The following is a 23,904-nucleotide window of genomic DNA, read 5'->3' on the forward strand; positions in this document are numbered from 1 at the left end:
GGCGTTAGCTGGGCACAACGTGTACCTTCACAAATATCACAGCGGGGTCCCACGCCACGTGCCGGGGCCGCAGCTGCCCAGAGAGCCCCTCTACAGCCCCACGGAACAGCTCTGCCCTTCGGCGGCAGCTGCCGCTTCCAAAGCGTCTGCCTGAGGTACCAACCTGGGAGAGCCCGCGCCGGGCGCGTGGCGAACAGAAACACAAGCGTGACCGGGTTTCATTTTCTTTCCTTTTAATAGAAACATCCTAGAGTAACTTGGGAGGAAGATCAACCTAAAAGGAATGTCTCTTGGAATAAAATGGTGTGATGTGCTTCAGGAATGATGTGCAAAGTTAAAGTGTCCAAACAGGCTCGGCTCAGGACTTCCTGGATTCTTGGGTCTTCTTGATTTCCTGCAAGGAGATCAGGAAAGCAACTGAGCATCTGCCACTCTCTGGGAACAACTCGGAGTTTCACAGGAGACCACAACCGATCATCTCCTCAGAACAGCTCCCACAGCATCGCCGGACCAAGCCTAGAGTTTACGCACGAGCCTTTAGGGACAAGGCAAGCTTTGGCTTAGAGGATCTTCAGAAATAGCCACCCCCCTTCCATACTGTCCAGGGCCACTGACCCATCACCACTCGTACGTGATCTGTGCTCAACTACGTCACTCAGCAGCTCAAAACAGATCAAGCGTGGGCATATGGTCACGTTTCTGTGGCTGCCGATAGACGGGCCCTCACCTGCTCAGCCTAGATGTGGTGCCTGCCCAGGGAGCGAGGCAGAAAAGACCCGAACGACTCACCTCCAGGAGTATCTCCTTCAGTTCGGAATAGGCTTTTTCTAAATCATCGTTAATAATGACCAAGTCAAACAGGCCAGGCTCTTTACCTAGGGAAGATGAAAGAGGAGTTATAGGAGAACATGTTCTTTCCTTGTGCCATCTCTTGTGCACAACCTGAGCTCCTGTGACGTTTTAGTAGTATTATTTCAGCCACTGATTATGCACTCCCCACTGCAGTTCCTTGTGGGCAGCTGGCAGAGAAGCTGCACGGTGCTTAGACCAACCTCAGCTAATGCCCAAGTCCTGCCAGCACTCCTTGGAGAACAAAAAACCTAAAACAATAATATGCAAAGAACCCCAAAATAATAATATCCTAAAAAGAATAACAAAAAAATATCCTAAATCACCAACACATCCCCTCTCCCTGCGCACATCACTCAACGACCCCAGGACTTACTCAGCTCCAAATCTACACGGGCTGCAGTCAAACGCTTCAGTAAACTTTCTTCTGTCTCAGTCTTTCGGTCCCGTAGCCTTTTTTCCTAAATCCAACGACAAACATATTAAAGAAACGCGTGTTCCAAGCGCTGCACGCAGAAACCACCACCCACCCCACGAGCCAGTGCTGTCTGCCGTTTCCTACTGCTGGCGGCCACGGGCACGTGAGGCAACACTGCAGAGCGTGAGGGGCCTCATTCACGGTCCAGAGCAAACCAGTGGCCAAGCTGGGGTTTGGGCTCAAGATCTCCTACCCAGAGCTCAGATTCCCTGTCTCTTTTCCCCACCTGTATTTTATTTCTCCCCAGGTGCTGCTGGGAGATGAAATCTCGCTGCTGGGCTCTGGCAGCTGATGCTGTTTGGCTTCCTCCTCCACAACCTCAATGGAAAACACGGACTGCCTGATCTACTGAGAGCAAAAAGGGAGAGCCAAGAGTCATGGGCTTCTTGGCCACGTACTCCTTGCACGGCTTCAGCAAGTTGCATCTACGTGTCTGCATCCCTCCCTGAACCATGACAGGGATTTCACTTCTCCCAGAGACACACTGCGATATTGTATCAAGCACCATAAGAGCAGAGCAGTATAGGATTTCCAGTACTGCAAAGAACCAGCCTCCCTCAGTTTAACTTTCATATCTGGGGGCAAGTCTCAGCACAAAAATCTCCTCCTCTCCCCAGCATATGCACAACTAACGCCTTTAAAGGCTGGCCACGCTGCAACAGAGCCTATAACCCAGTGCAGGCAAACACACTAAGTGTGGAAACCATACAGGAGGGACTCAAAAAACAGTGCACAGGAAGATTTAGCCCTGGGAGCCAGAGTTTGGGAAGTCAGGCTGGGCAGAGGTGCGCTCAGAAACATCCTCCCACCCTGTTCTATGGCCCTTAAAAACATACAGATGAATCAACGATGGGGGAAGCCCCGTTGCTTCAGAGCAAGACGCTGATTACCTCTAACTGCCTAACGGCAAAGGAAGGCGGTCGCTCACCAAGATGTCTATGGAGGGAGGCTGCACGGAGATGTAGATGGGGTTCAGGTCTGTCCTCTTGATGTTCTTCACGCCCTGGATGTCGATGTCGAGGATGCAGATCTGGTTCTGGGCCTGAACAGCCTGCACTGCGCCTTTACTGCGGACAGAGCAAAGAGGGAAAGAGTCAGAGCATCCAGCCACAGCAGCGGGGGTTTGGTGTGTCCCCCTCCAGCAGCAGGTCTTCACTTCACAGGGCTCCCCTGTGCCCAAATTGTGGCAGGAGAGAAGAGAGAGCCTGCTCTGCTCTTGCTAAACAGTTTCTCCAAGCATCCTCTGGGTCCCTGGGGCGGGGCAGGGACCTGCTGTCTCCTGCTAGAGAGGCTGGCAAAACCATGCTGGAAGGTGTGGAAATGGATAATATGCAGCTATCCCATGAGCAGCGTGAGGTCTGGTCCGTAAAGCTCCTGTCCCCAACAAACGTAGGAGCAACCTTCGCCAAAGAGCAAGAACACTGAGAACTTTCCTTCTCCAGAGACCCACCGATTTCTGGACCCATGTGCTCTCCTGAAGGATGCTGGATGGAGATGGATGCTCCTGCCTGGGTCGCAAGACGCACAATTAAGATAATATTTTTTATGTGGCAGTTCTTGTACATTGTTAAAGACAGCATCTCTTCCCCAACGGGGGGGAGTGCCTCGAACTTGTTCCTGACACCTAAAATTCTCCCTTGGAAAGCAGCAATGCTAACCCCCTCCTGGTGTATGGGAGGTACTTGGGCTAGTTACTGGGTAGCAGCCCTCTTGGGGGCCTTTTCAGTCAGTATTTGCACAGTGCTGGGCACAGGTTCTTCCTAAAGCCAGGTCTCCGTGGCATGATGGAGAATATGGAGGGAAGCCCTGCCAGGAGCTCAGAGGTGGCACCGCAGGTCTTGAGGTCAATAAGTCAGGACATCATGCAATGGAAGCAGAGATTTTGAGAAGAGGCTGCCCTACAACCAGCCTCCAACTTGCCTGATTCCCTGCCCATACCCAAGGCACCTCTTTGGACCTCATCCTGTCACCCTGCACCACCAAGGTTTGCTCCCTGACACCTTCTGCAAAGATGTCCTGGAAACAGACTCTCTTAAACAAACGCTCTCATTTTGTCCTCATGTTTTTCTCCTTTTCTTCCCCAGGAAAGGGGAGTCACAGCTCCAGCAAAACAGGATTCGGGACCCCCAGCCCTCCTCCCACGGCTCTCACCAGCCCCGCTCCTGGCTGTGCCAGCTGGAGAAGACGGGGTCTTCACTGGCACAAAGGGAGAGCACCCACGGGTGTCACGCAGCAGCTGCTTGTGGCCATGGCGCTGCTGTTGGCAGGGTGTGAGCAGAGGAAGATGTGACAGCACAGACGGAGAGTCCTGAATGCGTGGGTACCACAGCTACTTGGCAGCTCTCTGCGAACGCAGCTGGGGAGGACAGAGGCAGCACAAGGAGAAGGTGCCTCCCAGAGGAATAGGGAGCAGAGCTGAGATGGGGAAAGCTGCAAAGACTTCTCTGAGCCTGCAAGCCCGGAAGAGCCCCGGCAAACAGAGATGAGCAACAGAGCAGCCCGACACAGCGATGCTGTGAGCTCCTGGCGCCGGACGGTGGGGAAGAGCAAGCAGACAGGCAGCCTTGGGGTCCCACCGCTGGTCTGGTCAGTGCAGCAGCTCTACTGCCTGCAGAGACACTGCCATGATGGGGTCATGCAGGAGGATGGAGGTGGGTGGTGACTTTCCTCCTGTCCTGGGAGTCCCACAGCACAGGTCACAAACCCCAACAGGAAGGAGGAAGCTGAAGGGAAGCTGCGAGAGCAGCACTGTGCCCAAATACAGACGCCTTGCCTGGGTGGGCAGCAGCGAGAGCCCAGGTCTGACCACCATCCACCACAAGACCACAAAGACTCCCCAGAATGGCTTGGTTTGCCATTTGAAAGCCGTGGCTTCATCTGGTATCACCTGGTATCAACTAAACCCTGCTATAACTGATCTACAAAGAGCCAGCAGCTCTCAGAGCCCCGAGAAAGAAACCCCATGCCTGCACTCTGGTTTCATCCTCTAATTTAAGGCCACTTCAAAGCAACCCTGCTTTCCGTGGGCAGGACTCAGCACTATCCCACAGACAGGGCCCTTTCAGGGCCCTTAATTTAAGCAAGTAATTTTTAGGTATTCTTTATTATTAGCTGAGGAGATTTAAGGAGCAGAAAGGATTGGTGAAAATTTCAACTACTCTGATAAGCCTAAGGGACTCTCCATTTTGTCACACATCTGATTAGAAATATCCTTAGGCACTTGTAGAGGAAACATAAGCTTGGAGAGTTTCTGCATTTGTTGTGTTTGCAAACAGGTAGTTATGGCTGAGGTGGTTTGGGTTAATTTCAGCCGCCCACCCTGCACGCCCACCACCACAGGCAGAAGACAGGCAGTGTGAATATGCAGAGGGGGCCAGGGAGAAAAGCATCTCAAAATCAAACCCAAGCACATAATTTCATTTGGATAAAGTATCAAATTCCTGCAAATTTCAAGGAAATTGGCTGAGGAGAGATGTCTTCTCAGCATCCACCCTGAGAAAAAGTGCACCAAAATCAACTCCACCTACATATCAGGCATCAGAATGCAGCCATCTCATCCACACTGTGGCTGGGTGGATTAAGCAGGATATGCATGAAGGAAGGAAGCCTGTCCTACACAGGATGAAGCCAGGGATTAAGGAGCTTGAACTTGGCTTCTCCTTGGTGCTGGGTATTTGGAAGATGAGCTGTCAGGTTTCGCTTCTCTTGCCAAAGCAGTGACACTGGAATTATCGAGGCCAGGGCAGGGGATTGTGCTCCTCTGTCAGCCTCAGGGGGAGCACGGCCAGACCCCTGCGAGGCTGCCCTTAGCTGCGGTGACAGCAGCGACACCTCCACGTGTCACATTAAGAGCGCTACGGCACTGAAATACAAAATCACCAACCGCTCCTTCAGAGCTGTGCAGCACTTTCAGTCTGGGGGCCTTATGTTGGCATCTCCCCCATAAGGAAACCATCCTCAGAAGGGAACTTTGCCACCTCCAAAAAACCCTCAAAAGAGGACATTCAGCTCTTTAATCATAGAATAGAATCATTAGGGTTGGAAAAGACTTCAAGGATCAAGTCCAACTGTCAACCCAACACCCCCAGGCCTCCTAAACCATGTCCCCAAGTGCCACGTCTACATGGTGTTTGAACCCCCCCAGGGACGGTGACTCCCCCACCTCTCTGGGCAGCCTGTGCCAGGGCCTGACCGCTCTGGCAGGGAAGATATTTTCCCTCATCTCCAACCTAAACCTCCCCTGACGCAGCTTGAGGCCGTTTCCTCTCGTCCTGTCACTGGTGACTTGGGAGAAGAGACCAACCCCCACCTCACTACAGCCTCCTTTCAGGTAGTCATAGAGAGTGAAGAAATGTTTCAGAAACATACATCTTCCTGAAAAGCATTTCAGGCAAATTTCTTTAAAGCAACCAGTTAAATACCTCAGGACATTTAACTTTTCTCCTTAGCAGGTCCTCTACTATAGCGCCACAGTTTTCCCACAATAATTATATATATTCTAATTAATGCTGCAGCTTAATGTTTTATTGATCATCAGCTCCAACGCCCAGGGCAATGCTATTTTAAAGTCGACCCAACTCTTTAACCCCAGTTAAGGGTGCTCTGCAATTTATCTGTTTGTAAGCAGCCACTTTACCAAGGGAGCACACATAGTTGTTTCACAGCGGCCAAGACAGGTGTCGTCATATCTGCACCTGAATTCATCGTATTCAGACCATTAGGTAAGGCTGGGATAATGAGAGTAAGTCTGTTCGGCCCACTACTCTCTCCAATCACTTGGAAAATATTAAGGAACGTAAATAGTCTGTGAAAATCACCCCCGGGCACGAAAAGTGTTAAGGATATGAACTACTTCAGCAGCCCTCAAACACCGGAGGCTAGAGAGGATCTCATAACGCAACGATGATTTGGTTATGATGAGCTAGCTGTCTGCGAGACTTCATTTTGCCGTCTTAATAAAGCTGACAAGGACCCCGCTGTCAAAACGAAAGGCGTTGCTTATGGCAAGAAGCTGCGTGTCTGGGGGAAAACAGTGTCACTAAGTTCAGATAATTTTTTTTCCTTCACTGTCTTCTCAGCTCCTGGCACCCCCTGGTTCAGCAGCGACAGCGTCTGAACCACATACCTCGTCCCGTACATATTGCCGGAGAACTCTGCATGCTCGATGAATTCACCGGCATCAATTTCTTTCTGCATTTCCTCCCTGGTCACAAAGTGGTAATCTGTGTAGGGAAAACAGGAAAAATAGCCAGAAATTAACATCTTGGAAGGTGAAGTTCATGGTCAAAATGACAACTGTGGGTGCTTAGGGGAAAAGCACCTTCAAATCTGCTTTGGACAACGTTGGCAGCCTGCAGGTGTCTACCTCCTAATTTCCGTACACAGTGTCCCCTCTCCACAGCAGTTGCCCAGATTCCTGCTCAGAATGTTTTGGACCTTTCTGTGTGGCCAGACATGCTGCCGTGTCCCCTTTTTTCACATCCTTTCCCCTTTCTGGTGCAGGGGGAAACTCCCCTCCCCAGCCCCCAGAGGTGTGGTACACATTACAGCAGGGCTGCCGAGGCCCTGAATTTGAAAGCATGATTAAGGACTAGAATGGGATGAGAGAGAGAGGGAGATAAAAGGGAACATCAAAAACAAGCTGAAAAGGAATGTCTATCTTTTGTTAAAATTCCTCCCTTTCACTTCAGAGCGAAAACCGCCGATGGAAATTAAGTGCAAACCACATTTGATTCTTTCTGAAATACACAAACAAACCAGAAAACAGAAGAGCCGCCGGCCAGCTGCACAGTTATAACTAAATAAGCTATTAATACAGATAAAGGCATCTTAAACCGAGAGCCCTGCTTTGGAAACCTCAACCAGCAACTCACAGAGACAGTGTCTAGAAAAGAAAACTGGCAGCACACGCTCTGCCTCTTAACATTTCACCACTTAATTAAATTTTTGTTCTGCCAGGTCCATCCCTCTTCATTATCTTCTCTGCAACGCACGGCATGTGCTGCAGAATAGTGATAAACGGCTACGGTCTCAGAGATAAAGGACAAAAGAGCGGGTATATGTGCATATTTATATGCCCATACACATAGACACTCTCAGATACACCATCACTGAATGTCTGCCTCAGGAAACACGCCCTATAAACATACATGTAGGACCAACTTATCTGCCAGCAGGGATTCATGCATCCATTTCACATAAAAACGTAAAATTTTTCAGAGGAATTATTTGCCGAGTCCGATGAGAGAGGCCCAGCTGCACCACACTCACCTTTGCCATTTACTTCTCCAGGTCGGGGCTGCCTTGTGGTATCTGTAAGCAAAAACCAGCCTTGTAAGTTTTGCAGATCACCCAAAAAGTAGTAGCATCCCAGAAATAAAAGCACGTCCGCAGCAGATTAACACAATCACGCAGTAAGCCGATCCTCTATTTAAAATGATCAAAGTTTCTGGGATCAGTTAGTGTAACACACGACATGCAGGATTTGCCTTTAATCGACGAATCCTAGGTAATCTGAAAACAATCAATTAAGATTGTTAGGGGCTGAGCGGTCAGTGTGGGACTTACCAGGCTGGGTTTAGTTTTCAGCTCCGCTACAGCCTTCCTGTGTAATCCTAGACACGTTTATTCGGACCTCTGCCTCAGTTCAGGGGAACTAGTGGTGCCCTACTTCGCAGAGTTATCTTCATTTTAAAAGATCATGCAGCACCTACATAGGTGCTAAAAATAACCAGATTTAATAAGGGCAAACTCCTGCAGGAGGTAGGTGAATAAGTCGGACAGCCTTTGAACCCTGTTGGAAGTAATTCAAACTAGTATTATTTTAAGCACATGCTCTGCAAACCAAAAAGAGGCTGACGGGCAACACTGATTATTTTACTTAGGACTAGCAGGAGTTAACCTAATGCAATAAGGCTCTAAAGCACCAGTTGCCAAGGTCTAAGTGGCCTATGGAGGTTTACGAAAAAAAAAACCAACCACCTACCAAGAAACAACCTTGGGGAAAATGGTAAGATTTAGCTTGGAGTGAGATGAGAGATTCAGCTGAATCAAGAGAACGGGGTGAAACACACAAAAGGAAAGAGGATTTAAGTTTTTTTCATCACCAGCAATGTTAAATTTTTAAACTGTCCAGTATTTGCTCTTTCATGGTAGGACAAATCCAGATCTCGTAGATCTCAAAGCAAGGGTTTCACTTGCAGTATCCAAGGCGTTAGGGCAGTAAAAAACACGTTGGTAACGTACTTAAAAACGCCTTGCAGAGCTCCAGGGGAAAAATCAGGCAAGTGAGCTGTGGGCACAGCCCAGACTCTGCAGGTAACCTTTGAAGTGTCACTCAAGAAAAAGGGAACAAAATCAGTATTGTAGCAGGCAAGCTGCCTGGAGAAAATTCCCTGCCCTTACTGTGCTGGGGATGCAGGAGGCCTTCAGCACTGCCGGCAGGCAGGTGTGAGTGGATCGAGCCGGCCAGCCAGGGGTTATTTTCACATTACAGGTAGGAAAAAAGGACCCTTGGCCAGCACTTAGTGACCAACGTAGAGAAAGACAACCAATACCAGAGCAATGGCAGGAGGGGGAACGTACGCAGGTGATGGGGAGAACTGTTTCACTGAGCCGGTAATGAGATGGGCTTCACAGAACTCTTTAGTTTTAAATCTGAGACTCTGGTGTACAGCCCCTGGGCTGTTAAAATCCTCATCAGCTCCCTCAGGGGGATGGAAAGAATTGGCTTTTGAAGCAAAGGTGTGGGGGGATTTTGTCACTTTGAGTCAAATATCACTCAGAAAAAAAATATCGTCTCTCTGAGCTGTGTTTAGAGGTGTGGGGAGTGACCAGACCTGGAAAGGGTGCTATTCAAGGTAAATCTTTGGCTTGCCACTCAATACCAGTAGTAAAAGGCATCCTGACTTATTTAAACATGCCAAAGAGCCCACAGACAGACTAGGACACAGGCAAGCCATGGAAGCCCATTATTTGGGGCATGAATACATCCACAGAAGCAGGCTCCAGGCCAGCGGCCCTGAACTCCTCCACTGCCCTTTCCCAGAGACATACAGATACTCACGGGAGACACTGAAGCCGAAGATGTTCTCGTAATCTTTAAGCAATTTCTTTAACAAAGTGCTCTTCCCTGCACCCGATGGGCCACTCAGAACCACTGGTCTCGGTCCCTGCATGGCTAGAGAGACAGAAAAATACATGTCTGGTTAGGAACACCCATGAAAAAAAAACACAGCTACCGATTCCCTGGGGCGCTTGGCCCCACAGAACAGCATCTATCCTTTACCCTCAGATACAAGTTTCTGCAGGCAAATCTGAAATAATGAGACATCACAAGCCTAGATCTGATAGGAATTGACTGAGAGTGCAGGAAATACCGGGGAAATTCAAACTACTATGAAATTAGCAAACTGGCTGAGACGGTGGAAGCTGCCACCCCCGTACTGCCACAAAAGATCCGGGCTGGAGCCCTGAGGACTCGCGTATTGTTTTGGAAAGCAGACAACGGAGGACACCAGCAACGCAGCAGGATAGCTTCGCCTTGCTTTGCTGCTGGCCCCAGTTCTTACCAGAGGAACAAACACCTCAGACAAATAAAGGAGGTTTCACTGCAGCACGAACACTCATTCTCAAGGGACTGAGGTTAAACTCGTGGGACGTAACCCAAAGGAGGAGGAAAGTGGGCTCCAGCTGCCACAAAAACAGGATAATTCAAGCCAGCTCTGTCCTAGCTCTGTTCTCCATCACCAGGGCTGGGTCTCTCTGAGACCCAAATCCCAGGGAAAACTTTCTCTCACAAGAGGGAAATGGTGTCTGTGCCCGGTGGCACCTGGAAACATCAAGGGACATCCACACACACAGGGAAATGCCAGCATAATACTTGTCCTTACTGACGGAGGTATAGCCAAAGCCACTTCCCTCTCAGGGGGAGAGGCCTCAAGGAGCGTTTGCAGGAGATGCTGGCATGAAAACAGGGCAGAAACGAGCCAGCGTTGCACATCGGCAGCTCCGAGGGAGGGGTGGGATGCCCACGAGACTGCCACACCTCTTATGCTGCCCATTTACACCCTAACAAGTACAAACTACAAACCTATGATGGACAGTTAAACGTTTCCTGTCAGTCCTGGGATAAATAGCCACACGCAAAGCCTTTACCATAAGCAGACAATGCCCTGAAGCCTTAGACCCAGAAGCCCAGCGCATCCTCTGCCACTGAACAGTCTGAACACAGGCGTGATCTGGGACACAAACATGCTTTGGGGTTTGTTTCCGTATTTCCTGGAGCAGTAACTCCAGCTCAAGCTGTCTTGTGGCAAGAGAGAAGGGTTTGCTTCCTGGTACGGGGGAAAAAAAAGAAGGCAGCCTGGGGCCACACAGACCTTTCTGCGGTCGTTTCTTCAGCCAGAAAAAAAAAAAACCTGGGTGTTTTCGTGTGCCTGCCTCCCTGGGGAGGAAGAAAGGTTAATTATCAACATGTGAATAAAGAATAAAATCCTGTACAACAGTGCCGGGAGTACCGCTGGGGTCCCTCATCTGTCAACAGCAATTCAGCAGCTTCTAAACCAGAGGTGATGATGAGAGTGGGACAAATCAAACAAGCCTATTTTTCCTATTTAAAACCAATTACTTTCTGCAAGCAGTAAAGCCCCTGGAAATGCATCTTTCTTTAACCTCATCAGCTGGGTGCGGCCTCAGGAGCAACCAGCCGTCAGACAGTATAATGCCTTTCTCATTTTAAATGAGATCATAGCAATGTCACCCTGACCTTACAAATCACTTTTTAAAACAGCCTTAAGCGAAATACCGTCTCCTCCGGGATCGGCCGTGGATCGCGCGGCAGGCTAAGCCAGCGTGCTGCCTCCCTGACCCCAGCCCACGTGAGCTCATCCCCAAATCGCTCCCGCCCAGCTCTGCGGCCATGCAGACGCCTTGCAGGCAGCACTACAGCCAGCAATAGGAGTTTTCCCTCCATTCCCCGCGGATACTTCGTACTTGTCTGACCAGAAAGTATCCAAGCCATTGGTTTATCCAAGCCAGAGTTTACCCGAGAATGGGTATTAACACACAAAGTCTAAGCAGATGCCAGCAGCAGCTAACGCGGGTGTAAAAACACCCACTTCCAATCACCATACAAACGGAAACTGGTTTTTATTTCGCTGTTAGTGCCCTCCAGGTGCTGCAGCTCCCCAGATCCACCAGATCAGATGTTTGCCGGGGACCTCAGAGAAGTGCTCGCACTGAATGTGCAGACACACTGCCAGATTAGGCTCCATCATTCGAAAAAGACGAGGCTGAACAAGCTCTAGAACAGGTCCCCAAAAGGCCTTCCAACCTTTCCCTTAACCCTTGAGGTTTAATAATTTCCAAATATCACAGGTTTTGCCTAACCGTTCAATACCAAAAGAGGAAAGCGCGCCTTCCTGCACCTTCTCACCAGCAAAATGCCATTTGGTGCTTGCAACAAGGAAGCAGAGGGACCCCTGCGAGTTGTCCAAAGCGTCTCTCCCTCTCTTCTGCCCCTGCCAGCTCCTCTTGCCCACGTAAATAAACGTGTGAGCCCTAACCATTGCTTGCAAAATGCTTCAGAAGAAAAAGAGGAGCTACACAAAGTTCTCGCACTCCAGTCATCCCAGTGCGCTCTGCAACATGTCTGCTCCCGAACGACGCCCCTTCGCCACACACCGGCCTCCTCGGCCACCACCGAAAGCACCCACATGTGGAATTCAGATGCCAGCACGCACTCTGAGCATTTCACAGCTTCCCCTCCACCGGGATCCGGCTGCGCCAACAACCTCTCCGGACACAAAAGTCACAGTCCGTGCCTGCAGATCCCAGCCACGACGTTCACATCGCAGCTGGAGGGAAAAGAGCTTTCCTCTCTCCCCTCCTCAGAATTTCATCCACCCTTTAGCGGGCACCAATAGAAAAAGGGGGATTTAAAGCTGCCCAAATCACTTACCATCATTTCATTCAACCCCAGACAAACTGGGAAGAGGTAAGAGGGATGGGCAGAGCGCCGGCTGGGAGCAGCCTCCAACGCATCCTTACCTTTTGCTTTTACCCCCTTTCAGCCAAGCTATAGAGTCCAGCTCCTCGCAGCAGCGACAGGCTCGCAACACGAGTGAGCCAGCAGAAAGCTGGGCTATTTGCGAGCTGCCTAAAGCCTTAATTACCGAGCCGCAATTTTAAGACGTCCAATGAAAACCGTTCGCTGGGTTTTAATCTCCTCTCATGGTTTCTTGTCCGCTCCCTGCTCTCCCAGCTGGTAAAGCCACTGATGGGCTGACGGGTGCCAGCCCGGCACTTCGACAAACAGCAAATGTGTCCCTGTCTCTGCACGTAACCTCATGGATCTCACGTCCCCCGCAGTCGCCAACATCGACACACACAGGGAAGAGCTGCTCTCTGTAGGTCATGGGGAGACGTGCTTCCTCCTGGGCGAGACCACCAGCTCGGTCAGGTCGGAGGGGCCTCAGGTCTCCAGCCCACCCTTCTCAAACGCAGCATGTCTTTAGCTGGTGATCAAGTGGTGACACCCGCAGGCACCACAAACGGATGGGCTCTTAGCATCGACGTACATGGGGCATAAAACCCAGGTTACAAAGCTGCTACGCTCACATTACACACCCAGGAGTTGCGTGGTTGAAGCAACTCTTCCAGAAAATCATCCAGTCTTGGTATTTCACCTTCTGCAGACAACACTCCTCTTCTTTTGGACTGAAGCCTGCACGGCTGTTGCCTCCAGCCACTGCTTCACCTCAGGTCAGTGATTAGGCCTCTTATCCACCATGAAGGTGACGGGGAAACTCCCTCTTGTCCACGCAGATCCAAACCCATGTCTCCAAACAGCATGTCCCAGCACCCGCATGATGGGACCCCACAGGGTCTGCGCCATCCTGGTGCTGGGGATGCTCTTCTGCCTGAAGGAGCACCCTGGGGTGTCAGGGGAAGATGGAGATGCTCTTCTTCACCTTACTCCCTTTTTTCCCCCCAAAAAAATATTCAGAACTAAAGTGAGAAAAGACACACGGACTGCGATCACAGGTCTCACTTTGGGAAAAGGGCTAAAATTAAACCAGGAGACTTGCAGGTGCTTCCTCTTGCCTCCCTCCTGTATCCCTCTCTCTTGCTAGAGATCTGCAGAGGAAAACAAGACATAATTTAGAGGGGCAAAAAGCCATTTCCACTGACAGATGAAGGGGCTGGGCCCTCGTGGGTGGCAGACGGCAAACACCTGGCTGGCAAACCAGGAATCCATGCCAGCCCAGAGCAAAAACAGCTCCCACAGAGCATTTTCAGAAGGCGCCCGGCACAGCGTGAGGTTTTGGGGGCAGCTGCTCAGGGATGGAGAGGTGAAGGATGAAAGGCAACAGAAGAGACGGCCTCTGCCTTGAGATACGAGCAGCGCAGCGGGTGCCCTCTCCTCCAGCATCAGATTTGGTTAAATGCACACCCTGACCCCGAGAAGTCGCTCACAATGACGAGCTGGGCTGCACACCAGTAATTCTGCTCCTCTGCAGTATTATTAGGGTTTCTCTGCTTCTCCGGCCCCATCAAACACAGCTCCTCTCCCTCCGGCAGCCCAAAGCCCTCAAAAACCACATGTAAAGCACCAAAAAAAAAGCCTGAGAAACCAGATCTGGTGGATATGAGGCTTTTAAAATCTCCCGTTTGGTTCCCAGCCCAGCAAGGCATCTGCACATCACACTTTCAAGTTGTTGGCAGCAGTAACATTCCAGGTACATACATACTTTTTCTTTGAGCAGAAGCTCAATATTTTTCCCTTTTGCTCAGATTTTTGGCATTTTCAGAGCAGCCGATCTGCAAATATCTAGCACAGAGGGTCTCTCGCCTCCACGGGGTTACTCCTAAAACGGTTTTGGATCCAGCCTAACCACCGTGTATAACCACAGCGGGCTGGAATCGATAACCAAGAGAGCAGCACGGCTGTTTAATAAAGATCCTCGTATTTGGGGACGTGCCCCACCTGGGGCTGAGGAGAAACAGCCACGTAGACCCTGCTGGGCTGCAAAAAGATGAGGGGTCACCAGAGGAGGACGCAGGAGGTCGTCACTAGGGCAAGGAATGTTTCTTGGCCCGCTCCCACCTGCTAAACTCACCCTGGGTTTGAAGTGGGAAGCAGCAACATAACCAGTGAAGCAAAGTACAAACATCACAAGAGTTTAAACAAAATCAATGCTGATTAGCAGAGAGGCTTTAAATAGAAGGTAAAGCTCCCTTACAAAGTAAAAAAGAAGATTAAAGGACGGTTCCCCTGGAGCCCCAAGAAAGGTCTCCTGGATTAGGATTATAATCCCATTCCCTATTTTTAGCAGGGTCATTATAAAGCTGCAGCCTCCACCTTTCTAAGTTTTGGGACACTTTCTGAAAACCTGGCCCACCTGCTACAGCAACACAACAAGGTTTAACATGATCTGAGAGAAAGCAAACGCTCGGCATCTCGATGTCTGCGGGGAGCCCTAAGGGCAGGACGTCCCCTTGGCCAGGCAGACGGTGCCGGCTGCTCCAACAGCCCCAGATCCACACTCATTCAGTCGGGAAATGGGTGGGCGAAAGCTCCGGGGCTTCATTTGCAGTTTCCCAGCACAGAGAGAACCAGCTGGGCTCAGAGGTCCTGCCCCGACAGCTGGCGGGTTGCTTAATAAAGGGAACTATTTGCAGTACTGAAGCAGGAGCAGAGCATCCCCACGGCAGCACCCAGAGCTGGTGGGACCACTCAGCCACCTTCCTCCTGGAAACAATTAGCTACAGAGGGCTAATCGGTCCCGCAGCGGTTGGCGTTGCTGGCTTTGCAGGGGGCAACGATGCAACAGGAGGACCAAGAACCACTCGCTCAAGGTCACTGCAGAAATCCCCTAAGCCCAGGCCACGGATGAGGCCAGGAGTCACTCCAAGACCACGTCCTAGCCCCCAAACTGGACCAGTTTAACCAACCGACCGGTTTGAGGTGGTTTAGGCAGCTGGGTGAACGCCTACAGAGGTGAAGCCCGGACAGGGGCGGGTTTGCCACCCGCTTCTCCTCACGTCCAGCGTTTGGCCCCCTGAAGGGTCCTCACCCCAAATCGCGCCGCCTTACCTCACCGCCTCGCTCGGCGCCCGCGAACCCCAGCGGATTCGGCGCGGAAACCCCCGTTTTGGCTTGTCTAAGGGGGGGGGGGGGGGGGAAGCGGGGGTGGGGACGCCTCAGGGGCACCCCCCAGCAGCGCACCGTGGGGACCCGGCGTCGCTGAAGGGACGGGGCCGCCGCGGCGCGGGTCACGCCCGTCCCACCGCCCGCGCCCGCCCGGCGTGGGCAGAGCGGCGAAGGAGGCTCTCGGAGGGGCGATGGAGGGGGCTCAGCATCACCACACCCCACCCCCCCCGCCCCCCTCAGGCAGGAGCCCCTTTGGCAGCACCTCAGCACCCCGTCACGGGGACCCTTGCGCGGGGCTCAGCGCCCCGGAGGGCGCCGCCTACGCCTCACAGCCACCCCTCAGACCCCCCGCCGAGCCGGGCCGGGCCGGGCCGTGCCCCCGGGGGAGGCGGGAGCCGGGCACCCCCCGCTCTCCTCACCCGCCACCCGGGCGATGGCGCCGCGCAGCCGCCGCCAGCTCATGGGTGAGGGAGGGGCGGGGGGCGGGGGGGGGGAGTGGGACCCGTCCCGGCAGCCCCCGCGCTCCCGCCGCCCGCGCGCCGTGACGTCAGCGGCGGGGAAGAGGAGCGCCGCGCGGCGGAGGGGGCGGTCACGTGAGCGGAGGGCGGCGGGGCAGACCACCGGGGAGGGTCCGCGGGGGGGGGAAGCTGGGGTGAACCATGGGGGGGATGAGGGGGTCGGATTGGGGGGGGCGGATTGGGGGGGGCGTTGGGGGAACCACAGTGGGGGAGAGGGGGACTATCGTGGGGCTGAACCACGGTATAGGTGGGGGGGCCATGGTGGGGTTGAACCATGACTGGGGCTGGGGGGGGCCATGGTGGGGCTGAACCATGACTGGGGCTGGGGGGGGCCATGGTGGGGCTGAACCATGGCTGGGGCTGGAGGGGGCCATAGTGGGGCTGAACCATGGCTAGGGCGGGGGAGGGCCATAGTGGGGCTGAACCATGGCTAGGGCGGGGGAGGGCAAATGGTGGGGCTGAACCATGGCTGGTGCTGGGGTGGGCCATGGCAGGGCTGAATCATGGCGAGGGCGGGGGGGGCAAATGGTGAGGCTGAACCATGGCTGGGGTGGGGGGGCCATGATGGGCTGAACCGAGTTGTGGGGGGGTACCATGGTGGGCTGAACCATGGCTGGGGTGGGGGGGCCATAGTGGGGCGAAACCATGTCATGGGGGGGCACAATGGGGCTGAACCGTGGCACAGACTGGGGGAGGATCGTGGTGGGGCTGACAGGCCACAGGGAGGGGACCTGGAGTCCACACTGCAATGGGGACGCAGGGCTGTCACCCCCCACCTGTCCCAGGAGAGCTCCATGTCCCCCAGGCTGTCCCCGTTTTATCTCCGGTTCCATCTGCCGGGGCCTCACGCAGCGGATCCGGCCTCGCTCACCTGGACCGGGATGGCGTCTGTGAGCCGGGCGCTGAGGTGAGCACGGCGGCGATCCCCCGCGTCCTTCAGCGCCAGCCTCGGCGGGGTTGGGCGTCGCGTCCCCTCACGACGGCGCCTTCCCGCCTCCCACCGCCGTCCCCAGGCTGCTGCCGCCGCTCGCCGCCGCCTCCTCCCGCCGCAACAACTCCAACCGCGCCTCCGTCTCCCACCTCCACCGGCAGCTCTACGGCCGCCTCTACCCCGTCCTCCTCGTCAAGACCGACGGCTCCACCGTCCGCCTCCGCTACAAGGAGCCGAAGAGGATCCTCATGGTGAGGCGGGCGGGGGCCGGGGCCGGGGCTGGGGCTGGGGCTGAGGTGAGGCGGCGGTGGGCTTCACGCCGTCCCCCTCAGCTGCCCCTGGACAGCAGCACGCTGCCCGAGGCCGAGCGCAAGGCCCGGCTCCGCAGGCAGTTCCCCAGCAAGCCCAAAGCCGACGTGGAGGAGACCTTCAAGGACATTGACCTGGACACCTACAAGCGCTTCTGGAAGAAGTGAGCCTCTGAAATAAAAATTAAAAATTAATAATAAAAAAAAACAATAAAACCGGGAAAACCGAGTTGCCGTCGTGCGGTTTTGTGGTGCGTGACTGGGGTGGCACCGGCGGGAGCTCCGGGGCTCTCCCCCCCCCCGATCAGTGGTATCGCCCGCTTTGCAAACACCGCCCCCCCCCCCACTGCTGGGCGCGGTGGTAGCGGCCGGGGCGGGGCGGGAGGGCGCGCGGGGCCCGGAGCGGCGCGCGAGGTGCGTGCTGGGGGGGGGGGGCGGGAAGGGGGAGAAGGGGGTGGGGGCGTGTGTGACCCCGCGGTTTGCAGCCGCCTTCTGACCCCGGGGGGCGGGGGGTGCAGCGAGATACATACACACACACGGGGCCCCCCCCCCCCACGGCCGTGCGACCCCCTACGCCGTACAACCCCCCCACCCCCCCAGGCCGTGCAACGCCCCCCCTCTCCCCCCCAAGCTGTGCACCCCCGCCCCAAGCCGTGCAACTGCAATCGCCCACCCCAAGCCGTGCAACCCCCCGCCTCTGTTTGCACACCCTCCCCCCTTGCAGGCTCTGCAGCACCCCCGGGGGGGGCTTTGGTTACACCGCCGACTGCAGAGGGGGCCACCTTTGCTTCCCCCCCCCCCCAAAAGGGCTGCACGGAGGAGCTGGGGGGGCCAAACCCGGGGCTGATCCCCTTGCAGGTGACCACCCCCCCCGCGACGCCACCGTGGGCTCCGGCACCATGTTCGGCTCCTCCCGAGGGGGGGTCCGGGGGGGCCAGGACCAGTTCAGCTGGGAGGACGTCAAGACAGACAAACAGCGTGAAAACTACCTGGGTAAGGGCTGACCTTGACCGGACCCCCCCATCCCCATCCTCCCTGTCGCTCCCGACACGGTTTTGGGGTGCAGATGGAGGGTTTGGGGTTCAATGACTATGTTTTATTTTGGGGGGGGGGGGGGGTGTTTTGCTCCCCACAGGCAACTCCCTGATGGCGCCGGTGGGACGGTGGCAGAAGGGGAAGGACCTGACCTGGTACGCCAAGGGCAAGAAGGAGACGGCGTCCCCGCTGTCCCGCGAGGAAGAGCTGGCCGCCGTCCGCCTGGCCGAGCAGGAGGCCATGATGGCAGCCCTGTGAGTCCAAACCCCCCCCCCCCAAAAAAAAAAGGGGTGCAAGGCATCCCCACCCCCCACCCCGCATCACCTGCTCTTGTTTTTATAGGGGCTACAAGAACATCAAGAGGCAGCCCACCGGTCTGAGCAAGGAGGTAAGGGGGGCACCCCGCGTCCCCCCAGCATCCCCCCGCGCAGATTGGTGTCCCCACCCCCTCTGGTTTTGGGGGACACGCACCCACAGAGGGGATGTTCCCCCCCGACCCCGCAGGACCTGGCCGAGGTGTGCAAGCGGGACGGCGCCGAGCGGGACGGGAAGGACGTGGATCGGGTGGTGGGCTTGGGCAGCTCCAGGTACGTACCGAAACGCCCCGTTTCAGGGCAATTAAATTTTCTTCTTTTGCCATTTTTACGCTCTTTTTTTTGTGCTTGTTGGGTTGGGTTTTTTTGGCTATTTCACGACTCGTGGCGGCGTCTCTCCCCAGCGGCAGCGCCGGCCGGGTGATGCTCTCCAAGGAGGACAAGGAGGCGGCCAAGATGGGGCTCTCCGTTTTCACGGTACGGCGCCGGCACGCGTCACGTCTTCCCCGTAAGGTTTAAAAAAAAGACGGAAAAAGGCAAAAAGCCCTACCCCGCGCTCGGGATACTTTATTTAAAAGCAAAGCTGGAGGTTGTAGCGCAGAGGCCTGCAAGAGCTCCCCGTGTCCTGCGCACAGCGTTAATTTGTGGGGTTTTAATTTGGAAGGGGCTCTTGCGTGTCTTTTAATTATTTTTTCCAGATTTAATTTTTATCCTATTTTAAATTTTTCCAAATTTAATTTTTTCCATATTAAATTTAAGTTTTAAAGGGAGAAAGTCCCATTTTCTTGTAATTCAAAGCCCCGGGCTCACAGACTCGCTCTCTATTTCCCCTCCCCTTCAAACCCTAGCACCAGAAAGTCTCCAGCACCCCCGAGACATCTGGCTCCAAGAAGAAGCAGGAAAAGGAGGAGAAGGTGGAGGAGAAACGGTGAGGCTGGGCACCAGCGTTTTGGGGGGAAGCTACCAGAAATGGCCTTTTTTGGGGGGAAGAATATTTTGCAAAATGCTTCTCTGCCTCCATTTGGCATTGGGCTTGTTCTGCATTTGCCTAAATCAGCCCCACGATCACTGCATTGCCCCAAATATATCCTTTTTTTTTTTAATTGTTATTTTGCTGGGGGCTTCTCCTTGGCCGAGGAGGGACGTGGTGGGATCCACGTGGAGGGAGGGATGGGGATGAGCTTTAGGAGGAGCCGGAGGGATGCGCGGGGCGGGGAATCTCCCTGCTTGATCTCTTCCTCGCAGGCCGGAGGGTGGCAAGAAATCCAAAAAGGAGAAAAAGAAAAAGAAAAAGAAGAAACACAAGAAGGAGAAGAAGGAGGACAAGCATCACAGGAGGGATGCTGCTCCATCGTCCTCCGATTCTTCCCCGGACCGGGATGAGAGGTAGCTAGGTTGGGATGAAGGCTGAGCCCTGGGCATGGGGAGGGGACCGGGTCTCGCAGAGCCCCATCGCTGGAAAACGGGGTGAAGGATTTAGGAGAGCCACAAGGTTGTAGCTGGTGTCAGGAAGCCCGTCGGCATCTCCTGCCTTTCCAAAATCCATTTTTTACCCCCAAAATTGGCTTGGCGGTATCCCCGACCTCACTTTCCCCTCCATCCCCGTAGGCACCACCGAAGGAACACCCAGCAGCGCCCCGAGGCGTCGCGGCACGGCGGCCGGCGTCAGCACGACAGCGATGCCTCTGCCAGCAGCCGGGATTCGGGCAGGAGCCCCTCGCGCCGTCCTGCCCGTCGGCGGAGCCGGAGCAGGGACGGCCGCGGTCGGCACCCATCCCCGCGGCGCAAGGGGAGGAAGAGGAGCAGGAGCAGATCTCCCCCATCCCGTGGGGTCAGGCAACGCCACGACACCGATTCGGATGACTGAGAGGGAGGTTTTTCCAGGGAGATTTCACAAAGCTTATATATTTTTTAAGGTTATTAAATTTAAAAAGCCGTAGCTCTGCGGTTACCGGGGCCGAGTCTGGCAAAGGGCATTATGTGTTGCGATGCCAGCTGCCCCTTCCTCGCCCGCAGCTCCTGCCTTCAACCCGGGGCAGTGCCGGCAGCTCCCCCCGCTGTCGATCCCAGCCACGGAGGGGGCAGCAGGCGCCCGGGCGCCCTTCCCCTCGCTCCCCAGATCCATCCATCCAGGCGTGACTGGGCGAGGAGGAGGCTGCGGGGTGGGTGCCGGCGCTGGGGCGGTCCTGGCTGCAGTGCTGGAAATGCTGTGGACATCTGGTGTTTATGTAAAGAGACTTTGGATGAAGTTATTATTATTATTATTATTATTATTATTATTATATTTTTAAATCTCTTCTCTCAATGCTTTCTAATACCTGCCGGTGAAGGGGCTGGAAGAGAGTTTCTTTCCTTAAACCCTCCTTTAAGTTCATCAGCTCCGAAATAAAACCTGGGGCTCGCGCACTGACGGGAGGGTTTTGCATCTTGGACCCCGATGGCTTTCCGAGGGCCAGGCTCTGGGGGTCTCCACAGGACCACCTCCGCGCTTCATGGGGCAAATGGGTGCTCTTCGTGTCACGGGTGCTCCCCACGGGGCTATAGGTGCTCTGTGTGGAGCAGTGGTGCGCTCCATAGGGTGATGGGTGCTCTCCGTAGGGTGGCAGGTGCTCCCTATGGGGCATCACATGCCCTCCATAGGGTAAACATACACGTGTGAGCAAGGGCACACGCAGGACACCCCCATGGGACCCCCTGGAGAGGGCACGGTCCTGCCCGGGCTGCTCCAAGGTGACATTCAACCCCTCCTCTCCCCAAAAAGCTTTTAATTTGGGCAGACCCAAGCAGGAGCTGCTGTATCCCTGGTGGGACATGGAGCAGAAGTGGCTCTGTCACCCCCAAATTCCTGTGGGGGGGCATAAATCACTGCAGGGATGCCCATGCCGTGGGGTCCGCACATCCATCTCCCCTGCGTGGGGATGGAGCAGCCCATCTCACAGCGATGTGTGCTTTCCCAGCCCAAGTTTGGGGAAAATCAGGGGGGTTTGTGACTCGAGGAGCTACAGGTGAGGGTGATGGATGTTCCTTTTGGTTGAGAAACGGTCTTTTTGGATTAAAAAAGAAAAGGAAACTGCCCTAATTAAGGGCAGCAAGGAGAACCTCTGAAATAATTCCTCAGCTGATGGGTCTGGAGCATCTTCTGTAGATGTTTCCCCTGGTCGTGTCCACCCCGCAGCAGGGTAAGGAGCATCAACCTCTGTTCCTAGCCAGGATTTTAAACCTCAAAAACATGAGTATTGATGCGCTTGGCACACCAAGATGGGGATTTTACGTCAATAAATAGAAATATTGATCCAAAGGGATAGGGGTTGTCCTGAGCAGCTCCGGGCTGGGGCATCGCCGACCGTGCCAAGCACAGGGGCCTCGTTTGTGTAATTAATGATGCAATTTCTCCTGCTTAAGATAGGGCGGTTTTGTGTCTCTTGGCAGACAAAAGCCCCCGGCTGGCGACCGGCCGCGGTTTGGACTTTGGCAGTGTTTGGGCGGGGGGTGGCGGATCTTCTGTCATCTCGGCGGCCGTGCCATCGCCCAGCCCGCGGCCGGGGGTGCGGAGCCGCGCTGCCGGTGCGGGGTGGGACCAGGCGTGCCCGGTGTCCCAACAAGGGCAGCATTCATCACGGGGGACACGCAGCGGGATCGGGGCGACCAGCTGAAATAAAGCCCTTCTGTCCCACTCCTCTCCCTGCGAACACGTGCTTAACCCCACCGAGGCCAACAGCGCTGCAGAGCAGTTGCAAGCTTTGGCGATCCCCACCCTGAAATGATTTTTTTTCTTGGGGGGGCGGGGGGGGTGTGACAACCTCTTGGCAGGGTCGTGGTGCTGTTTCTCTTGGTCTGAGCAGCTGCAGCCCCAGGTGCAGCCCAGGACCCACCCTGTGGCTGCCCACGTGCAACCCACGTGGCACAAGCGGGGTAGCTCCGAGCCCACGCGCTGGCCGGACCCTGCCGAGCTCGGGGTCACCCCTCCTGGGGATTTTTGGGGGGTGCAGGCTATGACTGGTGCCGGCTGGGAGCGTCCCAGTGCAAGGCGGCGGATGGTGGAGCAGGGCTGTGCTTAATGGGAACTCGGCCTCGGGAGCTCCCGGCTGAAAAGGGAACTATGGGAGAGCTGAAACACCACGAGGAGGGGAGGAAAAAAAACCCAGAGCCCACACAAATCCCAGCATCCCGCTCGTGAGTCACGCTCCCTCCGCGGGGTCTTGCTTCCTCCTGCCTTCGTCTCCCAAGCGGGTGGGATGGCTGCCGCTGGCAGAGCCGGGCTCCGCCGGGGCAATGCGCGCCCGCGGCTCTAAGCACGTGTCCCAGCCGGGGGCAGCCGGTGCCGGAGGGGGTTGATCTGCCAAGCCCGATGCCGGAGGGGCTGTGGCAGGGCCACCCCGCTGTGGTTCCGCCTGGCATGGAGGGGTTCCCTCTTCCTGGCTTTCTCCTGCCTCCCGGGGAGGTCGCACCGCTTGCTCCCGGCTCGTGCCTCTTCACCACCGGCGTCTGCAGCTCGTGCCGTGAGCTGATCACAGAATCATAGAATGGTTTGGGTTGGAAGGGACCTTCTGAGGCCATCCCGTCCAGCCCCCTGCCGTGAGCAGGGACATCTGCAACCACATCAGGTTGCTCAGAGCCCCGGCCAGCCTGGCCTTGGGTGTTTCCAGGGATGGGACATCGACCACCTCTCTGGGCAACCTGGGCCAGGGTTTCACCACCCTCACTGTAAGCAAGTTTTAACTTATATCGAGTCTAAATCTGCCCTCCTTTAGTTTAAAACCATCACCCCTTGGCCTGTCACAACAGGCCTTGCTAAAGAGGTCGCCCCCACCCTTCCTACGGCCCCCCTTTAAGCCCTGGGAGGCCGCAATAAGGTCTCCCCACAGCTTCCCTTCCCCAGGCTGAACAACCCCAGCTCTCCCAGCCCGGCCTCGCAGCAGAGGGGCTCCAGCCCCGGGAGCGTTTCTGTGCCCCCTCTGGCCCCGCTCCAACAGCCCCGTGTCTGTCCCGTGCTGAGGAGCCCCGAGCTGGAGGTGGCGCTGCAGGGGGGTCTCACAGAGCGGGGCAGAGGGGCAGGACCCCCTCCCTCGCCCTGCTGCCCGCCCTGCTGGGGATGCAGCCCAGGGCATGGTTGGGGGTCTGGGCTGCGAGCGCACATTGCCGGCTCGTGTCCGGCTTTTCATCCCCAAGTCGGTCTCCAAAGGGCTGCTCTCAGTCCCTCCTTCCCCCAGCCTGTGTTGATACTGGGGGTTGCCCTGACCCCTGTGCAGGACCCTGCACTTGGCCTTGTTGACCCTCACAAGGTTCTCACAGACCCACCTCTCCAGCTTGTCCGGG

The 23,904-nt window shown here is 55.2% G+C and overlaps 3 protein-coding genes across 6 annotated transcripts; 2 read left to right on the forward strand and 1 right to left on the reverse strand.

Annotated features, from left to right (window-relative positions):
• Positions 1 to 216: 216 nt before the first annotated feature.
• Positions 217 to 16,930, reverse strand: GUK1 (guanylate kinase 1). 3 transcript variants are annotated; one of them, XM_064445174.1, is made up of 9 exons: positions 16,806 to 16,930; positions 15,902 to 16,075; positions 9,393 to 9,506; positions 7,598 to 7,639; positions 6,453 to 6,549; positions 2,256 to 2,394; positions 1,226 to 1,310; positions 790 to 875; positions 217 to 394 (listed from the first exon to the last, which is right to left on the reverse strand). In XM_064445174.1, exons 1-9 carry the CDS (start codon positions 16,831 to 16,833, stop codon positions 359 to 361), a joined length of 801 nt encoding a protein of 266 aa, XP_064301244.1. In that variant the 5' UTR covers positions 16,834 to 16,930; the 3' UTR covers positions 217 to 358. The 3 variants fall into 3 exon arrangements, with proteins under 3 accessions (XP_064301244.1, XP_064301245.1, XP_064301247.1); XM_064445175.1 differs by lacking the exons at positions 15,902 to 16,075; positions 16,806 to 16,930 and adding an exon at positions 15,745 to 15,877; XM_064445177.1 differs by lacking the exons at positions 15,902 to 16,075; positions 16,806 to 16,930 and adding an exon at positions 12,956 to 15,375.
• MRPL55 (mitochondrial ribosomal protein L55) lies at positions 15,984 to 17,431 on the forward strand. 2 transcript variants are annotated; one of them, XM_064445178.1, is made up of 4 exons: positions 15,984 to 16,075; positions 16,786 to 16,907; positions 17,014 to 17,182; positions 17,264 to 17,431. In XM_064445178.1, the coding sequence occupies exons 2-4, from the start codon at positions 16,795 to 16,797 to the stop codon at positions 17,405 to 17,407; spliced, it is 426 nt and encodes a 141-aa protein (XP_064301248.1). In that variant the 5' UTR covers positions 15,984 to 16,075; positions 16,786 to 16,794; the 3' UTR covers positions 17,408 to 17,431. The 2 variants fall into 2 exon arrangements, with proteins under 2 accessions (XP_064301248.1, XP_064301249.1); XM_064445179.1 differs by lacking the exon at positions 15,984 to 16,075 and having other exon boundaries at positions 16,812 to 16,907.
• Positions 17,432 to 17,602: 171 nt separating this feature from the next.
• On the forward strand, positions 17,603 to 20,834 carry C2H1orf35 (chromosome 2 C1orf35 homolog). The gene is made up of 9 exons (XM_064445173.1): positions 17,603 to 17,660; positions 18,103 to 18,232; positions 18,375 to 18,528; positions 18,617 to 18,662; positions 18,779 to 18,861; positions 18,993 to 19,065; positions 19,437 to 19,516; positions 19,834 to 19,974; positions 20,197 to 20,834. The coding sequence occupies exons 2-9, from the start codon at positions 18,139 to 18,141 to the stop codon at positions 20,453 to 20,455; spliced, it is 930 nt and encodes a 309-aa protein (XP_064301243.1). The 5' UTR covers positions 17,603 to 17,660; positions 18,103 to 18,138; the 3' UTR covers positions 20,456 to 20,834.
• Positions 20,835 to 23,904: the final 3,070 nt, after the last annotated feature.

The sequence above is a fragment of the Phalacrocorax carbo genome, chromosome 2 (assembly GCF_963921805.1).
Source record: "Phalacrocorax carbo chromosome 2, bPhaCar2.1, whole genome shotgun sequence".
Classification (NCBI taxonomy): Eukaryota; Metazoa; Chordata; class Aves; order Suliformes; family Phalacrocoracidae; genus Phalacrocorax; species Phalacrocorax carbo.

What these genes read in the sequence shown, in the direction of transcription:
- MRPL55 (XM_064445178.1), top strand. Translation starts at nt 16,795, where the DNA reads ATGTCCCCCAGGCTGTCCCCGTTTTATCTCCGGTTCCATCTGCCGGGG. An exon ending in TCTGTGAGCCGGGCGCTGAG is followed by an intron (nt 16,908 to 17,013) that starts GTGAGCACGGCG and finishes CGCCGTCCCCAG; the next exon opens with GCTGCTGCCGCCGCTCGCCG. An exon ending in AGCCGAAGAGGATCCTCATG is followed by an intron (nt 17,183 to 17,263) that starts GTGAGGCGGGCG and finishes CGTCCCCCTCAG; the next exon opens with CTGCCCCTGGACAGCAGCAC.
- GUK1 (XM_064445174.1), bottom strand. Translation starts at nt 16,833, where the DNA reads ATGGAACCGGAGATAAAACGGGGACAGC. An exon ending in GGAGATAAAACGGGGACAGC is followed by an intron (nt 16,076 to 16,805) that starts CTGGGGGACATG and finishes CCCTCCGCTCAC; the next exon opens with GTGACCGCCCCCTCCGCCGC. An exon ending in CGCCATCGCCCGGGTGGCGG is followed by an intron (nt 9,507 to 15,901) that starts GTGAGGAGAGCG and finishes CTGTCTCTCTAG; the next exon opens with CCATGCAGGGACCGAGACCA.
- C2H1orf35 (XM_064445173.1), top strand. Translation starts at nt 18,139, where the DNA reads ATGTTCGGCTCCTCCCGAGGGGGGGTCCGGGGGGGCCAGGACCAGTTC. An exon ending in ACAGCGTGAAAACTACCTGG is followed by an intron (nt 18,233 to 18,374) that starts GTAAGGGCTGAC and finishes TGCTCCCCACAG; the next exon opens with GCAACTCCCTGATGGCGCCG. An exon ending in GTGGGCTTGGGCAGCTCCAG is followed by an intron (nt 18,862 to 18,992) that starts GTACGTACCGAA and finishes GTCTCTCCCCAG; the next exon opens with CGGCAGCGCCGGCCGGGTGA.